General features: G+C 36.5%; 1 protein-coding gene across 1 annotated transcript in view; it reads right to left on the reverse strand.

The window, feature by feature from the left end:
• LOC131032983 (NADH-cytochrome b5 reductase-like protein) overlaps positions 1–19,703 on the reverse strand; it is a 205,795-nt gene that overhangs the window by 33,296 nt on the left and 152,796 nt on the right. The window contains exons 9-11 of the mRNA XM_057964084.2: positions 18,220–18,297; positions 7,186–7,275; positions 6,959–7,072 (exon numbers count right to left, since the gene is read on the reverse strand). Coding sequence (XP_057820067.2) covers positions 6,959–7,072; positions 7,186–7,275; positions 18,220–18,297 — 282 coding nt within the window. The remainder of the gene's footprint in view (positions 1–6,958; positions 7,073–7,185; positions 7,276–18,219; positions 18,298–19,703) is intronic.

Here is a 19,703-nt window from a genome sequence, read left to right on the forward strand (position 1 = left end):
AATGCTCATAACTCCCTCAATATACATCCAAATCACTTCAAACCAGTCCCAAACCCACAATATATCCTGTGCAACAACAACCGACTAAGACCACAACCCAAACAACCCCATATTAATTTTTGCACGCATCCCAATGCAAATAGAAAACCACGCTATACCTGGGAATTTCGATTTAACATAGAAAATTCAAAACTCAAACAAACAAGCTATAAACTCACAAAGTATATCGCCAGTGCTGGGAAAGAAGGGAGAGATGATACCCATAACCGTCAGTCGCTTCAACAGAGAGGTATGATCGAAAAGGTACTTTAGCCATAGGCAAACCAGCAAGTCTCCAGAATCACTTCAACCCTTTGGTCGAGCCGAAATGACATCAATTAAAAGCAAATCAGATGATATAGGACTGTAAACTTTAGGGAACTTGTACGAAACCAATTTCGTCTAACCATAAGTCCCCTTTGTGTTTCCAGCAAAACCCATCAACGACTAAGCTATCCTGCAGTCAAGGCCTGACAACCAAAACATTGAGGTCATCCCCATTGATCAAATTCACACAGCATTAGGGATTTCCTTATCTCAAGAGAGGATAGGATTCTTAGTTTTCTATCTCCGTTGGCCGGATGAAGTCGTAGTTCCTCGACTTTAGACACATCAACAGGGTTCAAAGTTCAAAACGCATAACAATAATGCGCTTGCTTTAGTGGAGATAAAGGCCGCTAGAGACATTTTCTTAAAACGCACCTTAAACCTTGAACCTTTGAACTGTTTTCAAAGAGTTCAACGACTTTGGTTCAAAAACAATTGTGGGGGTGCTAACAGGTTGTGTTGGAGGGCCTTCTTCCATGCCTCCATATCGTCCCATTCACAGTCACAGTGCTAGCGCTTCTGCTTCTGCTAGTGCTTCTACTCATGTTCCTAGCACTACTAGTGGTAGTGGGAGTGTTAGCATTGGTCCTAAAATTCATAAATCTCGGTTGGATTCCTTCTTTGAGCCTCGCACTACTCCTGGGTCCCAACAGTCGCTTGAGGGCATGGGTTGGAACAAGGAGGTCCATGATGCCGCTAAAATGGCAGTTGGCAAGTTTTGGGTCTACTACAGTGTTCCATTCTTTGCAGCCAGGTGAATATTTTTTGTTTGATTGGTTTTAATATTATAGTTTGATTCTTTGTTTGATTTTTTGTCGTACAACTACATAGTACATACTTAACTTATCTCATTTAATTTATTTGTGATAGGTCTCCTTGTTGGTGAGAAAAGGTTGATGCCCTTACCATATGTGGGGCGGGGTTCAAAGCCCCATTTGAATTTGATTTAAGGGGACCAAGGGTGACTGATTTAGTGCGTGATGTGAAGAGGGAATTAGAGGATCAACGCCAAATATGGAGTAGGATAGGTTGCACCATCATGACTAATGGTTGGACGGATAGGAGAAATAGAACTCTCCTTAATTTTCTTGTTTCTTCCACAATTGATTGATTAATTTTAATTTCATTTAGTCATTAATTTTTTTAATCTTTTATTTAATGATTTATTGAATGATCATTGATCTTGCTTTATTTTTTATTTCAAGGGGCACTATTTTCATCAAGTCCATTGATGCCTCCACACATTGCAAAAATGCCACATTTGTCATGTCCCCTTTCTAAAGTGGACATCAGGGATGGAGGAGTTGGCCTATCATTGGAGTCTCGTAGGCTAGCAGAGGTTGATTGGGACTCATTCAGTGCATATAGTGATTGGATTTTGGCTTTACAGGCAATTTGGAGCCAGTTTGGAGCAGTTCCTAGATTTTAGGGGGTATCCCTAAATTTTAGGAGGTCGTGACAGTTGCCAGTCGTGAGGTTATTCATGACCTTTTTGATGGTTTTAGTTTTAGGAGATTTGGGTGTGTTTCCTAGTTTCTAGGAGCATCCCTAGATTTTAGGGATGAGACTGCTAGTTGATCCATGATTTCCGACTTCAGTCACAGATAGGCGGTAGGTTCCGTTTCAGGCTTTTGGAGTCATTTGAGCCTTCTACAGCTATTTGGGATATATTTTTAATATATTTAAATATTTCCTAAGTTAGCGTCTAATTATTTAAATAAGGCTATGTTTATAGCCATTTTGGAGTAATAAGGGGTTTTTGGCCTCATTTGGATGCGTATCCCTTGGTGTAATAGCTCGTCGGAAAGGTCTTGGACTTTTCTAAATATTTCTCTTTTGACTCAGATCCTTTCGGTGAACAGATTTCTTTATATTTGAAAAAAGGTCATTTTCTATGTACTTGGCAACTTAAAATGAGAAATATAACATTTTAACCCTAAATGCTCCATTGAGTCATTTTTAGGGTTCGAGCTAAGTGGGAAGGTGTTATAAGGAAGTTGAGACCTAATTCTTATTATCTTTTACACATTTTACATCTTGGATTTGAGATTTGGCTCTGGAAGAGCTTTTCAGCATCTGGGACGCCAACCCCAATGCCTTGCCTGTTTGGGACGTAGCCCCCAATACAGTGGTTTGGATTTGCTTGCAGCTATTAGCATCTTGGAGATTGTACGACATTCTTTCTGGAGGTTCAGCGATTCTGACAGAGTTCAGCGTGGGGTTTGGGGTTTCTAACCAGTTGGGTGTACTTGGCAGCCGTACGGCTGTACCTGGCAGCCACTTTCCTTCCCACGTGCAGCACTTGGAGGGCTGGAATCTTGCCGCAGCTTCATTCCTGGTTATGTTACTCTTTCAGCATTCAGGTTGGGATTATTCCTGATTGTAATCTTCCTGAATTATTGGAAATCTTCATCTGGTCAAATATTTGATTTTATATCCAGAAATCTGCCCTGAATCGAATTTGTTTTGGCTGTATATGAACTTCATTTTCAGTACTTTGTTCATGTACTTGTACTTCATTATTTACTTGTTGAAAAATTATCAAAATACAAAAAGAATCCAACCCTTCTGCAACTTGTGTCTATTTTTGAAAGAAAATATTAATAAGCAGGAAAAATCAATTTAAAATAATAAAAATTACAGCAGATTAGTAAAAGAGATCCATCAGGGATCTTTCAACATTCCTATGTGAGAAAATAGAGGAGGTGATCCATGAGGTGGGTGAGGAGAACGTGGTGCAGGTAGTCACCGACAATGCGGCAGATTATGTTGCTGCAGGTAAAATTTTGATGGAGAGGCACCCTTCTATAGTTTGGACTCCATGTGTCGCCCATTGCATTGACCTCATGTTGGAGGATATTGGAAAACTCCCATGGGTTAAGAGAGGTGTAGAAAGGGCAAGAAAAATTTGCAAATTTATATATAATCATTCATGGGTGTTAGCTCTTATGAGGCAATACACAGAGCAGAGGGAGTTAGCTCGTCCTGGAATCACCAAATTTGGCACTAACTTCATTACATTATAGTTCGTGCTTTGCTGTAAGGTGGCCTTGAGACGTATGATTGTTGGTGAGGAGTGGTCTTCCTCATCCTATACTGCTACCGCTGCAAGGACAGATATGGCAAACTACATTTTTTATGAGGCTTTTGGACACCTGTAAATTTTTTATAAATTCTACAATTTAAGTTTTTGTTTTATAATTTATTCATCATTTTCTCTTATTTGCTCATTTTTATAGATTAAACTATTTGCAAATTGTTAAGCCCTTGGTGGTTCTCTTGCGAGTTGTGGATGGGGAAAAGCCTGCAATGGGCTACATATATGAGGGCATGGATAGGGCCAAGGAGGCCATCAAATCCGTCTATGCAGGAGATGAGAGCAAGTATCATCCCATTTGGGATATCATTGATAGGAGATGGCATAACCAGCTTCACAGGCCCATCCATGCAGCAACATATTATTTGAATCTAGCATTCCATTTCAGCCCTACTTTCAAGGCGGATGAGGAGGTTCTTAGTGGGCTGTACTTAGTCATGGAGAAGATGGCACCTGCTGGTTGTACTCAGACCGAACGTATGCGAGAGATACGGTTGTTTTCAAATGCTCAAGGGGAGAACTTCTCTCGTACTATCTGCAAAGAAAGTAGGACAACTATGATGCTAGTTAAAAATACATTCTAAGGCATAATTTTAATTTTATTATATATTGTTAAAGGAGAGTAGAGAGTGAGATTAATTTTTTTATTTTTCTCATTTCAAATTCAGATAATTGGTGGAGCTTTTTTGGCCCAAGAACAACAAATATTCAGAAAGTTGGCCATTTGCATTTTGAGCCAACCATGCAGCGCATCTGGATGTGAGCTCAATTGGAGTATGTTTGAGTACATACACTCCAAGAGGCACAATAGATTATCTGTGGTGAAGATGAATGATCTTGTCTTTGTTCATTACAACCTCCGCCTCAGAATGAGAAGGAATGCATTGGCTGACATGACCCCTATCATTCTAGATGAGGTTGATCCTGAAGCCGAGTGGGCCACTGAGATAGAACTTGTCTTTAGTGAGGACGACATTGATTGGGTCGACTAGGCAAATGCAGAGGCTGAGGCTGTAGCCATGCCAGAGGAGGAGCAAAGAGCATGAGTAGAGACAACAGAGTCAGAGGTAGACAGTGACACAAATATTCTTGATGTTGGTGAGGGTGGCATGGTGTCACGAGGAGAGGCTATGGCTGCCAAATCATCCAGGGCCTACCTTAGACGCCTTCGCAGGGGGATGGGGCCGGGGGATGCAAGGTCCTCTGAGCCATAGGCTTGTAGTTGTTTTTACTTTTTGTATTTGTATGGAACATTTGATCATATGATGACATGGATTTTTTATTCCATTAGTTTTGTAATATTGTATACATTTGACAATATTTATATATCTAAGTTTGTTATTTCCTTCAGCAACTCAGCTACAATTTGTATTTATGCTTATGTGATTGATGCATACTTGTGTATGTAATCAAATTAGCTTCTATTTGATGATGTTATTGTGTCTTTAAGGTGTGTTTGATAAAGGGTGCATGAAACAAGTTTTAAATCTTTAAAAATCTCTAAATTTCTTGAGTTTTTCACTTTGCCGAGTCCAACCGAGTTTGAGCCAAGTTTTGTCTCCAAGTCTTGAATCCCGAGACAAATCAGCCTTGCTGAGTCTGAGTCCCATTTCTTTGGTATGGAGGCAGTCAAACACAAAAAGAGCCCAAAAAGTAAAAGCATAGATCCTAGATGGTGAGTGGTGGTTTCGTGTGGAATATGTTTTTTATTTCACTGAGCCCATCATCAGCATGCTTAGGTATGCTGATATTGATTGCTCATGTTTGGGTGAGATTTATGATGGCAGAGACTCCATGGTGGAGAAAATACGAAATTTAAATTCTAATGGAGATACAATTTGTTGGTCTTTCTCATGCCACTCATAATCACAATAATCTTGCACACACCTTAGAAAATAAGCAGCATGCATGGGCCCATTTATGGGACTCGCTGCATAAATGGGTGAAGCCTAGCTCCTGGAAAGGGTCCAGGTACAGGTTGACTGATGATTACGAACGAGAGGGGATTAAGTATTTTTCCAAGCCTTGTGCCTAATCTGATCTTTCATAAAACACTTGTATGTATGGACCAGTAATTTTTCTTATCATTCACCAATGGGACCCCACCTTATTCACGTCTTCTCCACTTTTATTAGTGATCACAACTTCCACCCTTCTAACATGTTTAAAACACTTATTTTTCTTATCATTCACCATCGACGCTCCACCTTATTCATGTCTTCTCTACCTTTGGTAGTGATCACAACTTCCACTCTTCTTATGCCCGAGTCTTCTTTCTTGGTAAATTTATCTTGAGTTTAAAACACCACTCATACCCCTTTTTCATGTATAGTTTCCACTTTTCAAACACTTAAAAGTTCTACCTCCCTAACAATGAAGTCCAGTTGTCCCCCCATAATGATCCCCTTGGGCCTTTCACACAACCATGTCATAAATACATGCATTCCCACATTAATCTGCACTATAGCCCACCACACTACTCCCCTTTATTTCCTCTTACTTGTCAAACATTTCAATAACTTTCAATAACTTCCCTCTTTTCCTTTACCTTATCTTGTTTACAAGTTTTTCTTCTATCTAAGTTCCCTCCCTTTCACAATCCCAATGAGACTTCCTTTATGGATTTTACATGTGCCCTAATCTCATAAATCCTTGTTGTATTAGCTTTCCAATCGACCACGAAAAACATTTTTTGTGATACCAGGATAGTTATAACCTCCAACTTAGCCAGCAGAATTTTAAGACCATAGAAAAGCTTCTGCTGTCAGATAATACCAAAAGAAAGCTTGCTAAGATCCTGATTGAACAGGGAGCTGGTCAACCTTATCCCAAGGGGTAGAAAATGGATACGAAGAGCTCTGTGGAAGCCACTATGAGGTCTTCTAAGAATGATCCAGTTTACAGGCCCCAAGTGACGCCTTGGGCTCCAGCTTAAGAAGAAGAGATTATTAATAGCTTGAAATCTTTCCACAAACATGGGAGAATAATTTAGAACAATGATGTGTACTAACATATATTATTGCAAAATTCCTTTGTAGATTCCGCAGTGTTGATAAGTTTTTTGTATAATCAGCTCAGCAATCAACCTTTTAGTGCACAAAACCAGCATGGTATGTTGAGCTTCAAAAATATTTCAAGCATAAGTAAAGTTCTTAACTTCTTAGTTCTTTTTCATATTTAGGTCATAAATTTCGGTTGTAGTATTTCCAGTTTTCTGGCACGACTAGAACTTTTTCAATTTTTGCAAAATGCTCTTGCCCATGATCCAATGCCATGTCAGAAGTGCATGTAAATGTTTTTATCAATTAGAATATTAACCCTTTTTATTTAAAAAAAAATGTAGATGCATGTGAATTAACAAGGTAGTGACCCTATTAGAATTAAATAATTTATATTTATATTTAAAGTCTCATAAAAAAAGTCACTTTATTTTTATACAAATCGGTATCACCTTTTTCACACTGAACATAAGCTTCAAGAAGATTTAAAACATACCAGTATGAGGGTGTCTTCTGAAGGACAAGGCAAGCCTTTCACAACCATATCACTTGATATGTAACCAACTCCACCTCTCCAATGACTCGTTGGTTTTTCTACGATATAATAAACCTGCATTTCCGCCCAAAAAAAAGTTAAAACTTGTTCCAAGATACTTATGCAACATCCCTTTCCCCAGCACTCCTCACTCAGCCATATTAAGATTTTTTCAGAATGCATATTACCTTGAAATTTGGGTGGCTAGACGAGAGGGCGTCTATCTTCTCCCTAAGCAATATATCATCTGGAGATATATTGGCATACAAAAGTGACACCTGCAACCATAATATATTATATCATACATTTTTCTTTACTATCACGAGGAAGTTAAAACTGGGAATTGTGACTTGAGTTTTTATCAAGCAATAATTTCAAACAAAAAACCATCTTTGTAATGTATTTGATAACAATAATTGCTGTTGAATAATTGTAAATCTTATTCAAATCGATGGACTGCTTCACTCAACCTTTCCATTAACTTTCCTTTGCATACTCCATTAAAGATATTTGATTTCCTATTTTAAGATGTCTATTGATCACTCAAACTAATTGTAACTTGCTATTATTGATCTGAATCATCGAAAATAATAGTTCTTTCATTACAAGTTATATTAGAAATGAAACAAAAGCATTAATAGATACTTTGCACCCATCTTCTTGAACAAGAGAACACTTGTTGGGGCATGTATATAAAAAATTCAAACATTACTGAATTATTTTACTTCATTAACTTCATGCTATATGATAAATACAAAGAAGAAACAGTTCAAGCATTATAAAACATTTCTACTATATTAAAAATTAAAATACACTTAAAGAAATGATATTTACAAACTGCAAAGATAACTAACACAGCCCTTAAAAATTCACGTGAATAATTCCTTGTAAGAGGGTGCACACATGCTTCATAGCTGACAAGTAAGACTCAATTCCTAAATATTCAAAATTTATAAAGAGGTGCTGTGCCAACAACATAACTACTATATTTGCCAAGATGACCCACCATCTTTGCAGCAGACACAATAGAAGAATCTTTCATTATGCACACTTGGTGCTGTTAAAATCAGAGATAAAAGGACAGCAGTCACAAATGGATTAAATTCCATTGGAACCATACGAGTTGCATATAGAATTAGCTTTGAAGTTGTGGGTGAAAATTTGGCTACAAATTGACACCAGCTCAGACGTACAAGCAGATCATACGTTCACTGCAGCTAAGGAAATACATAAATTAATTTGACAAATTATGGGAGAAGGCATATGGCACAATATTGGGATGAAAAAGTGCTTGAATTATTGAAATCTGAAAACAATGATAAACCAGCTACTCACAAGTTTCCTGTAAATATAATAAAAACGGGCTTCTGGTTTATAGAAACAATTGACAGCATGGGAAGAGAAACATGAAAGATAGCATGGGAAAAATAGCATCGGCAATTACTAATAACAATGCACATGATTATCAACCACATTCTAAATATGCTGTGCATGTGCATGGTACAGCAAAAATGAGATTGATGATTTGGAGGAAAATAGGGATGGATTAATGAGCGACGACAACTTTTTTAAGGCTGTATAGTGTACAGATTTATCAATACCCAAGAAGAACTCAAGACCCTGCCAATAACCATGCTGAAAGGCAATGAATCCTCTCACCCAAGCATTTAAAGTGAAAAAGGAGAAGGCGACAGGAACAGAAGCCCCTAAATTTTGATGAATTTGACATTAATGGAACAACTAGCATTGCTAAAAGAAAAACACTTGAGAAACAATGTGTTAAGAACATTGAGAAAGAATAATTTGGAGATGGTGTTAATTATATTGAAAATCTCTGAGTACACAGTGAAAATTCTGGAAGCCAAAATCCAGAGCTTTCCAAATCAGACTTCTATCATAGTCCTACCCACGGTGAGCTCCACAACTAGCCCAGCAAAACACAGATAGCCCAGTCCCAATACTATCAAAACATAACACCAGAGGCCTAATATCCATATCTTCACTGAATACCTAAATACATAAGATTACCATGCATATGAAACTAGACATACCAAAAAACCACATTACAGAGTGGCAACTGGAGTTATTTCTTCTTCCCTTTCCCTTTCCCAAGGAGGCTGCGGTCTACAAAAACAGAGTCTCCATGGGGAGGAGGGTATCGAGAAGCAGATAAAGAAGGACCAATCTCCGAGCTTCGCATACCACCTTCCTGGTCGGAGTCGACTGCAACACAGGCCGTCGAGCCACCAATGCCCACGCTGGGGGGTATTCAGCAGGAACCCGCGATGGTTCATACCCTTCCACTATGAAGTACTCATAAAACCAATTACCATTGCTTGTGGCTTTCATACCCAACCATTTCTGCAAAAAATCGACATTTTTGAGTATGCCTTCTCTGTTTCCCTTGAAAGCCCTTTCATCTTGGATGATCAAAAGAGGGTGTTTTGACACATCCCCTTCATTTCGGCAAACATCCAGAGGGCCCAATGGGTGAGGATAGTCGACTGGGAATGGCACCATAAGATCATCATCCAAATTGTTCATCGCTGTGTTCAAATCCCCAAGAAATTCTGCTCGAAAAACCGCCCTCCAGAGTTGAACAGCCTCAAACTTCAAGATACCCACCTTTAGTAGGATGGAAACAAACAAGGCCGGGATATCACAACTGACCCTATAACAATGGTCACTTGCGCTGCCATCTTCACCCAAAATCCTCTTGACAGCCATTAAAATTGCATCATCAATAGAATTTAACACGTCCATCCATCCCTTATCCTTGATTTCACCCAAGAATGACATTTGCCGCTTAGGGGAGGTGAGGCGCAGTGCAGACTCCATCACAATAGGGCTACTTACAGGCAAACTCAAATTACTTAAGAATCAGGGCTGACAATCACCATATCCGACAACTAGGTGAGAAAAATACTTGCCTATCCAGGTCTTAATAAGCACGAATTTGCATGATGGAATTCTGGATTTTTCCTACTTCCCACGAGTGAGAAGTCTAGTTCGTCACCTTGGAAATATAGAAGGATAATCTCTTTACATCCCATAAAAAGCAATGATTACCAAAGTAATTGCAACTCCCACCAACTTACACCATACGTGGCAATAATCCTTTCTTCCTCGCCACTTCCAAAAGGGCCCCCAGCTCAGCATCCGACTAAGGATGCCATTGAGTCATAAGCATCCGAGTTATCTTACCAACTTAGATCCCCTGTGGGCCCCATATTTTGCAGACTTAATCGAATTTTTAAAAGATTATATCCCGCCAAAGCAAATGACGTGCTGCAATGGCTAATCAAATTCAAAGAAAACATACTCCGACCCAAGTACTTAGCCAATCACAGTATTTATTATTTATAGCAATAATAATATAATTAATAATAATATTGCATTCGATGAAGAAAGAAAGGATACTGATTATATTAATAGTTACATTCCTAATACTATTAACATCCCATCCTCTAACCTTAATCATAAGGATTTGTCTCCATACTAAAGAAAGAAAACTTTGGCATTATGTATTTGAATGATATGGATCTCAATATCTCCTAGCTACAAAATCAAATTAATTGAGTGACATGATATAGCAGTGTCATTAATCTTTCTTCGAGATGCTCAATGCACCTACAATTAAATAAGTAAATAAAGGTCTCCATTTTGCCTCGCACAAAGACATATTCCAGTGACAGATATTGCCATGAATATTGATATACGATTTATTGATTACGAAATATCAATGAAGAAAAGATAAGACAGGAATGTGAGCTCCTTCCAAGATGAGGGAAACAACCAAGAAACAACACAAATGCAAAACATATAGACTTGAAGAGGCTAAAAAAACAATGAAATTAATTTTGTAGTCAAGAAAGATAAAGGCAACATAGTGGTTGTCATGAATAAAAATGAAAATTTAGCAATACTCCCCAGGGACGTGTTCTCTTCCCATTTACCCCTGTACCCTAGGAAACGTCCCCCCTTGTGCTCAAAAAAAAGAGGAAACAGTTAAAAATCGTCCTATTTTGTGCAAGGGATGTCAAGGTACAACTAGCCATCCTTGAGACAGCCAAGGGATTTCCAAGCGTCCCTCAACCATCTCAAGGATGGCTAGCCATCCCCTACAGCCCAACACTATCCCACTTTTTTTTTTTAAACACATTTTTAAATTAGAAAAAGGGATGGATAGGCCCACAAGGACCCCCCCATCCCTTTAAACAACATCTAAACCTAATTCACCCCTCAAAACAACCAAAAAAAAAATAAAAAATCACATTTTAATATTTGCAATCTTGTGTTGAATAGCAGCTAAAGAAGAGCAACATTGAAAAGAGGAGAGAACAGCAATGGAAAAAAGGAACTGGCGCATCAAATCCACTACATTTGAGGTAAGTTCCCCATCTTACATTTGTTTTCCATATTTTAAAGTTTTTTTTTTAAATTTAACATGGAAATTTTTTTTATTTTATTTCTATTTTTATTTTAACTTGCAGCTCTCTTTTAAATTCTTAACCAAAAAAATCCACAAGCAGCAATGCGAGTAGTGATAGTGAAAAGGTTGAAGGTCAAATGCAAGAAAGAAGTAGAGTTAGAATTCTTAGAACTATGGCAATTACTAGAGGTTCTGCAGAAAATGGGAGTGCAGCATAGCCAACAAGTACAAACCCATTTGAGTTTATTTTCTTATCTTTGTCAATTCATGATACAAATTGTAAGAGAGGTGGATAAATGCCTCATCATCATGGATGGGTGGATTGGTATCAAACAATGGCCACTCATCAATATCATTATCACAAGTTCAACTGGATCTTATTTTCTTAGAGCTTTTTATTGTTCAAGGACGAGGAAGGATACGAACTTCTAATTTCAAATTTTGAAAGATGCCATAGAAGAGATTGGACCCTCTAATGTTGTACAGGTTAGTGACTGATTCAGCCTGTGTGTGTAAGTTAGTTGGCTTGATGGTGGAGGGTGCTTAAGAACATTTTTTCGAACCCATGTGTTCATGCATTGAACAAAACCTTGAAGGACATTGGGAAGATACATTGGGTGAAGGCAATGGTGTTAGAGACTAGAGATGTGCAAATGTTCATTTGTATGAATTACACTTCACTTGTTTTGTTCAAGACTTTTTCAAGAAAGGAACTTCTCAAGCCCATGGATACTAGATATGCCAGAAACTCCATTTAGATACATACCTACCAGATGCATCTGCAGATTAGGAACAGCTATGTATTTTCTCTGTTTTTGTCATTTTATAGTTGAAACTTGCATCCTTTGAGCATTTTGTGTTGGAAATATTGTCCTTGATGTCAAAGGGATTTGCTCTTTTCAAACGAGTATGGACAAGATCATTAGAACATATTGTCATTGATGTGAAAAGTGAAAAATAATGTCATTGATAGCAAAGATGTTTAGTTGAGATTGATGCCCAAGTATACATGGCAAGAGATTCCAAATGAGAGTGTTCCACATAGTTATGAAAATAGATAAACAATAATGGAAATCTAAAGGCTTCTGACTTTGGTCTATATTAGTGGGAGTATATATTCTGGTGGACCTTAAGCATTTGTATGCAGGAAACAATATTGTCAAAAAGCACTGATATGCAGCGATCTTGCAATAGTTCATCCTTGATGCTGGGCAAGTTAAGATAGTCTTTGATCAGCATTTGTACCCCTCCATCAATCAGCAATCATAGAGTCTTTGAGAAGGCACTGGGGCAGCAAATAAATGCATTCCTGACTGAAGACAACAGATTTAATGACAATGTTAACAAAGAGCCACGATAATTACCATGGACAGCAATTAGAAGTTTCCAGAATGGAAAGATTATACTTGTGAAGAATGGAAAGGTCATTTCATGAAGAATAGCAAGGCAGTATGCATTATTAATGAGGAGCGACTACATCTTGAACAGATACAAATGAGTATGGCCAAAACATTTGCCAAGAGGAGTGCTTTAATTAGTCAAGTTAAAATGTAACAAAGACCGTGATTAAACATTTATTTAGAGCAGCAAACTTGCATAAAAGGATGGGTATAATCACCCATATAAATCGGTTGATATTGCTAACGAAGAGCAGTGATGCATTAATAGTATGCAGAAATGAATATTAATGAATAACAGCAAATGGCATTTGTTGGTAATAGCAAGAGAAGCATATAAGACAAAATTAAGAAAAAGCATATAAGACAAAAGCACATAAGACAAAAGATGCAGCAACTAAAAAGAAGTTAGTATTATTGAAAGGCTGTGATTCATAAAGATATTAATTACAGTCATTTAAAGGCAGCGATAATGTTTGTGAATATAAATCAACGATACTTTGTGAAGGGACAGAAATTTAATTAAAAGGTTTCAAGATCAAAACAACAACATTAGTAATAATAAAGGGGTGCCTCCCTTAGTGAGATACGTCTGTTCCCATAAAGCCTTAGAGATGCCTCTTTTGAGATCTTTACAAGATGTAAAAAGAACATGAGTGAAGGATAAAAGGTGTATAAAAAAAAAGAAATATCATTTTTGATATTAAGGAAATTTATATAGAAATAAAATAATATCCTTGAGATAAAAAAAACAGATTAGAGTCGATTATCTAAGACGGTGATTAAAGCAAAGAAAAGTTAGTTAACAAAGGTCATATCCATTGAAAAGGTTGTCTCTTTTGTGAAGGATGCCTCTCTTCAATCAGCCATGAGGATATAAGAGGAATCAGATTTGTGTAGATAAATTGGAGATGTGTGTTGAGTTAAAAAGGCAATCAAACAAATACACCAAGGGCAATATATGAGAAGTTTATAGCAGATACATATGAAGAGTTTGATTACTTCCAGTTCATAATCAGACTTTATAAGCAGATTTGTGTAGACACTATGAGAATCATTGTGAAGATAATGTGAGACTTGTGAAGAGGGTTCCATGCAAAGTTAAAGTAGACCTTGAAGCAGAATTTGAAGCATATTGAAGTAAGTTTTGAGAGAAATAGTATGGCAGATTTATAAGTGTTACGACCAGATTGTGGTCAGTTGTGTGGCAAATTTGTTGTCACCATAATAGCAGTTTGAAGAAGGAAACTTGTGAAGAATAGGATCATCCATCATCCATTAAAAGGTGGAAATTTGAATGAGGGGTTGGTGCCTCTAGTGGGTTGATACCTACAAATTTGTAAAACGGGTTTTCTATATATAAGGAAGCTATTTTACCGCGGTTTACTTCTGTAAAGGTTTCCACGTATATATCTTGTGTTCAACTTGTGATGCATAATAGTTAGATCCATGTTAATGTTAATATGAAATGAATATGTTAATGAGATCAAGTTAGATGCTTATAATATAAAGTTTGTCGTTACGGTTATACTGATTCGCCCCCCCTCTCAATATAACTGTGTTATCAACATTTTGTTAGAATTCTTATATAATATGTATGCACATTGACAGTGAAAGCATTTAAAGTTTGTTAATTTGTTTGACAATTCTCATGTGAAATCTCAACTCAAGTCTAATGTGATGTATGAAGCCTTGATAATGTCTATGATGAATGCTTTATCAACATTATTATATTAATATTTGAGATTTCTTTATATTTTAACAAAAAAATCCTATGTTTTTATTAGCCATCCCTTGCCATCCACTAAAAGATGGCCAAAAAATCCCTATACCAAAAACACATCTGGTCTTCACCTGCCATCCCCATCCCGGTAACTTGGGGGAGCATAGATATTTGGCAAAATTAGAGAACACATAAACTATGGGAAATATTGTGAACACAAAAGAAATTATACAATAAGCAATAAAGGCTATCAATAACGCTTCACAATATAAGAAGATTAAGAAACAACTCTTGCCTAAGAAGGAAACCAACAACAAGACCTATCATTAATAAATTAAACTCCCAACACGTCATTTACCTTCCTTTCTGGCAAAGAAACTTAAACCCTCATTGGTAAACCGTTTGTCATACATTAAAGAATAAAGACACATCTTAATGTGTTGAAATCAGTAAGGAACAAAACATGGTATGGTCATTAGCTTTAATATCATGTTACTCTTTACCAAATATTGATAAAGTGAAAGCTACATAAACAATCACTAATAATGAAACTGCAAAGCTGGTTATGTCTGAGATCAACCTTCTTCAGGTCTAAAGGCAAGATCCATGAGCAAAACAAAGGAATAGCTCTAGATTTCCCGCAGCTCTGAATTTCACAAAATTATAGATGGAATGTTTTAACAAGAAAGCGCTTGTAGTGCATGGATTAGAACTGAAGAGGTGGAGAGATTTGTAGATGATAAAAATATCTTTTGACATAAAGGGTAAGAGACCATCAATGACTTCCTTAAACATCCCAACAATCTTTCAAAACATACAAAATTCATGATGATCAATGAGCAATATGATTTTATTACTAGGAATGATGGTGGTACATTCACACACCAAGCCTATAGAAAGAAAACACACATTGAGGTCTACCCACAAGCTAAGTTCAATCATCACCCAACACAAAAAATCGAGGAGTTAAAACATCGGGTACTAGAGCCTTAAAGATTGTGGATGATGGTCATTTTAATCAAGAAGAGAGAACCTTAAAAAGGTGTTGCAAAAAAACGTGTACAAAAGGAAACAAACAACTCTTCGATACATTTAAAAACATTAAATAGGAACCAAGACTGCAAACTAGGAATGTGGAACATGGTAAATGAACTAAAACAAAAATCTTTTTTACCTTAAGAAGAAATACAACAAACAAAATCTCAAAAATCTAAAAGAATAGAATCAAAACCATTTTCATACCTATCAACATTCTAAGGACAAGCTACAATCTGCAAAGGATAAAAGTGACCCAAAAAAGACTAGTGTTGTGTACAATTTGAATTCTTATGTGGAAGGCCATAGATTGGTAGAAGTAGTGGATCCGTTAAAACACATGTCCATGGGCATAATGGAGATATTAAGCATGATAGAGAAATCAACACTTGCTGAGCATTCACTTGCAACCATACATCACATTTGCATGAACGAGGAAAAATTGTTGGCTGAGGACCACTACAGAGAGAAATTTACAAGAGGCCATTGAAATTATACAACATGAAAATAATATCAATAGAGATGGAGGATGGACATTAGTAATAATTGGAGACCTATTGTTGCCAGCTCAATTCAAGGGATCTGTTGCATTAAGTATTTAACTTTTAAGGTCTTATGAACATAATACAAATTTGATGCATTATTTACCAAAAAAAATCTAGGTGGAGACTTGAAACCTTGGAAAGAAGAATTATAATATAAATCTATCCAGAAATGTTAATTAAAGGGTCAGACTATTGTTGATTTCTTATCAAGAAGCCATTCATCCCAAGTGAGATCCATCACCAACTAGACATAAATCACCAATTAGTCTTCTTTATCACTGGAAACAGCATACAAAGTAGCTTCAAGTAACACTTTGTGAATGTAAAACACATGCATGTGTCTCTTGGAAATTTCATAAAAGCATGATTTAATATAAAATCATTGCTCTTTGTATAAAATTTGGTTTATAATATGCTACAGGCAGTTACAGTTAAGATAAATAGCTTGGAATGGCTGACTGGGAAGAAAGAAACAGTGTTTCTTAAAGGATCTACATAAATTATTCTTCATGCAGAAATTATTCTCTCAAAAAAACTCCATAATACACTCAAACCAAATCATCCCATGGAATTCTTTATCCCTTGTACTGTTTTTAATCCGTCTATAAATCACAAACCATTGCAAACATTGAAAACTATATCAGGTCAAAGGAAAAATGAGAACAAAATCAAAACAATAGCAAGAAGGGAAAACAATATGTGCTCCTAGCCTCATTAACCATATTGCACCAGCCACAAAAACAACCGAGAAAATTTGGATCCAATGAATAAAAATTTGCGTCCCTCAGTGCCAAATTTATAATATGTGCTGACCTGTATCCTGGATTTCAAAGTTTTAATCCCTCATATAACAATTTATAAACAGTTGAGAAGATAAAACTGTAGTGGCATTGAGGTAATTGTCTCAAATTCACTAGTTATCTTGAAAGGGGGCATTACAATCAACTTGTGGTTTGTACTACAACTATTATTGTCAAACTTAGCTGTGTTGGATGGACCTAATTCAACCATCTCCCAACCATCATAACTGTTATCCACCATGACTAACCAAAAAAGAAAAAAATTGCCCATGAACATTACATAGCAAAACCAAATCATTTTAGACATAACATTATAAACTGGAAACAAAATATTCAACTAACATTTTCTAGTGACTGATGGTCAGTGGGCGTGCTTACCTAGAATTTTTCCCAATAATTTAAAATTTTTGTTCACCTCAACATTCCAGAGGTATGCTATAGAGGAGGGAAGAATTGAGGACCATTTTAGACAATATTATAAACTTTAAACAAATTATTAAACTAACTCTTTCTAGTGTCCGATGACGAGTGGGTGTACTTACCTAGAATGTTGTCAATGATTTATATGTTTTGCTCACCCCAACATTCCAGAGGCATGCTATAGAGGAGGGAAGAGTTTAAGTTGCCAGCATGTTGCCCACAGCTGTAAAGGTGTTCTCAATCTTTAACACTACATAATACTTAATTATCAGAAGTACTCCAAACATTTCTAACTCCAAAGATCGATGCCATCAAAATTTGCATATTTCTTGAACTTGATTGAAATTAGTCTTTTGCTGTAACTATTGACTTTAACATTAATGCCTTACATTCTATACTTTAAGTCCAGTATGTCTACAGCATCACAACAATGCCTACAGAAATCACCACAATAACATTTGAACATCATATGTTTGTCAACTATAATTGGCAACAAGAAAACACAATAAAGCACAAAACCAATATATGTTCAGCACAGAAGGAATAGAATAGCACCATACCATCAAACTTGTATTCTAACGTCAGTATCCAAAATTTAGCATGCATGCAAGTGCTGATATGATATATATGTGCTAAATGCTAAAGAAAGGTTACCTGAAAAAAGTTAGAAAGCATATTGTAATCATGCTATATTTGAGAATTAATGATTTTAATTTCAATTCAGGCCCATGTCATAAGCTCAAAAACTATTCCAGCCATGTTACCCTTAAGAATTAATTGTGTAAAATTCAAACCAAACTAGACATTTCAATAAAGATATAGACTAAACATTTCAATAAAATGGAGAGCATATTAAGTGGATAATCCAACCTTTGTCTTGTCCTCCGGATTTTTAAGAATGGCATCAATAATCTGTAGCATGGGAGTTATCCCTGTCCCACCTGCAACCTGTAGTAAGAGAGGAATGAACATAAAAGTAAGACAAATGCAAAAATAAGTTTCTACCAGCATTAAGAATACACATGTCTCTTCTCTCCGCCTTCCACTTCTCTGTTTTTCATTTATTTCCTGCCCTAATAGACATTGATTTACAGGTCTAATACACATGTAAAAACAGCTAGTAGACAATAGAATCCATTTTCTTGCAACTGGATTAAAACTATTCATCAGTGACATATTTGTTAAAATCATTTTACGAGTCCATTGTCACAGTCCTTAATACATATTATTAAAATAATGATAGAGGATTCCAAGTCCTGAATGAAAGCCTTGAATTGCAAAGAGAAGAACACATAACCATTAAAAGGAGCCCCTCCTCATTAAGATGTTACCACTTACGAGTCCAGAGGAGCCATGCAAGAAAATATGACCAGTTACCAATGTTGGAGGAAAAACTAATAGGTTTACATGGATAACCAAGCAGCTATCACTCCCATTCAAGGGAGATTAGAAGCTAAATCTTGTTCACCATGCAAGGAAATGTAAAGAACCTGGAATCTAAATGATTCTAATTCCTTACTCTCACTTTATACTGATACAGTCATTAACTTCTGATTGCAAAGGATAGATTCAGAAATAGAGAACATACAGTGCTATTAACTTCTGAAGATTCATAGATTACCAAATCAGATGGCAACGATTGTACAGTTCCAGATTATCAATGGTCTAATGCACCTTGAAACTACAGATTCAGGAGGCTGATTCACTCAGAAATCTGGCATTACATAAATTTCTTGATAACAGTAATCTGACCTTATATAAAGATTGTCACAGCAGTCATTATATTCTACAGGCCAGAAAATTAGAGGGGCGCCATTTACATTACTATATGCTTATGATCTCCTGTAGAATGTGATAAAGATTCAACAGCTATGAATGTGCTGCAGCCGCGCCACTACTCCTTTCCTATGTGCCATGAAGATGCAATATGAATTCCGATACCAATCACCTGGAGGCGGAATTGACATAGGAAATCGACTAGCACTGCAAAGAGATAACCAGGTAGGGGTATCATCCTACATGGGGAATACCACCTGAGGATTTTGTCCCAGGCAGTCTGCTAACATGCTCAAGGCAATTTCTGATATTTTGTGATGATTTCAATTGAGATTGCCTTCTTCCTTTATAGGCAATGGCCAAACAGGGCGGCCCCAAAAAAAGAATAAAATAGGCCTTGCAAGTCAGCCTCAGCGCAATAATAGTATTTAATATTTATTAAATACAATATTATTTATTTATTAAATTATTCAGAATTATTTAATTAATAATGTTATTTATTAATTAGTAGTGTCAAACAGACACTTTATGTATTGTTTTCAAAACATCAAACCGAGGCTTTCAATTGGGGACATGAC

This window comes from Cryptomeria japonica, chromosome 9, assembly GCF_030272615.1.
Source record: "Cryptomeria japonica chromosome 9, Sugi_1.0, whole genome shotgun sequence".
In the NCBI taxonomy this organism is placed as follows: domain Eukaryota; kingdom Viridiplantae; phylum Streptophyta; class Pinopsida; order Cupressales; family Cupressaceae; genus Cryptomeria; species Cryptomeria japonica.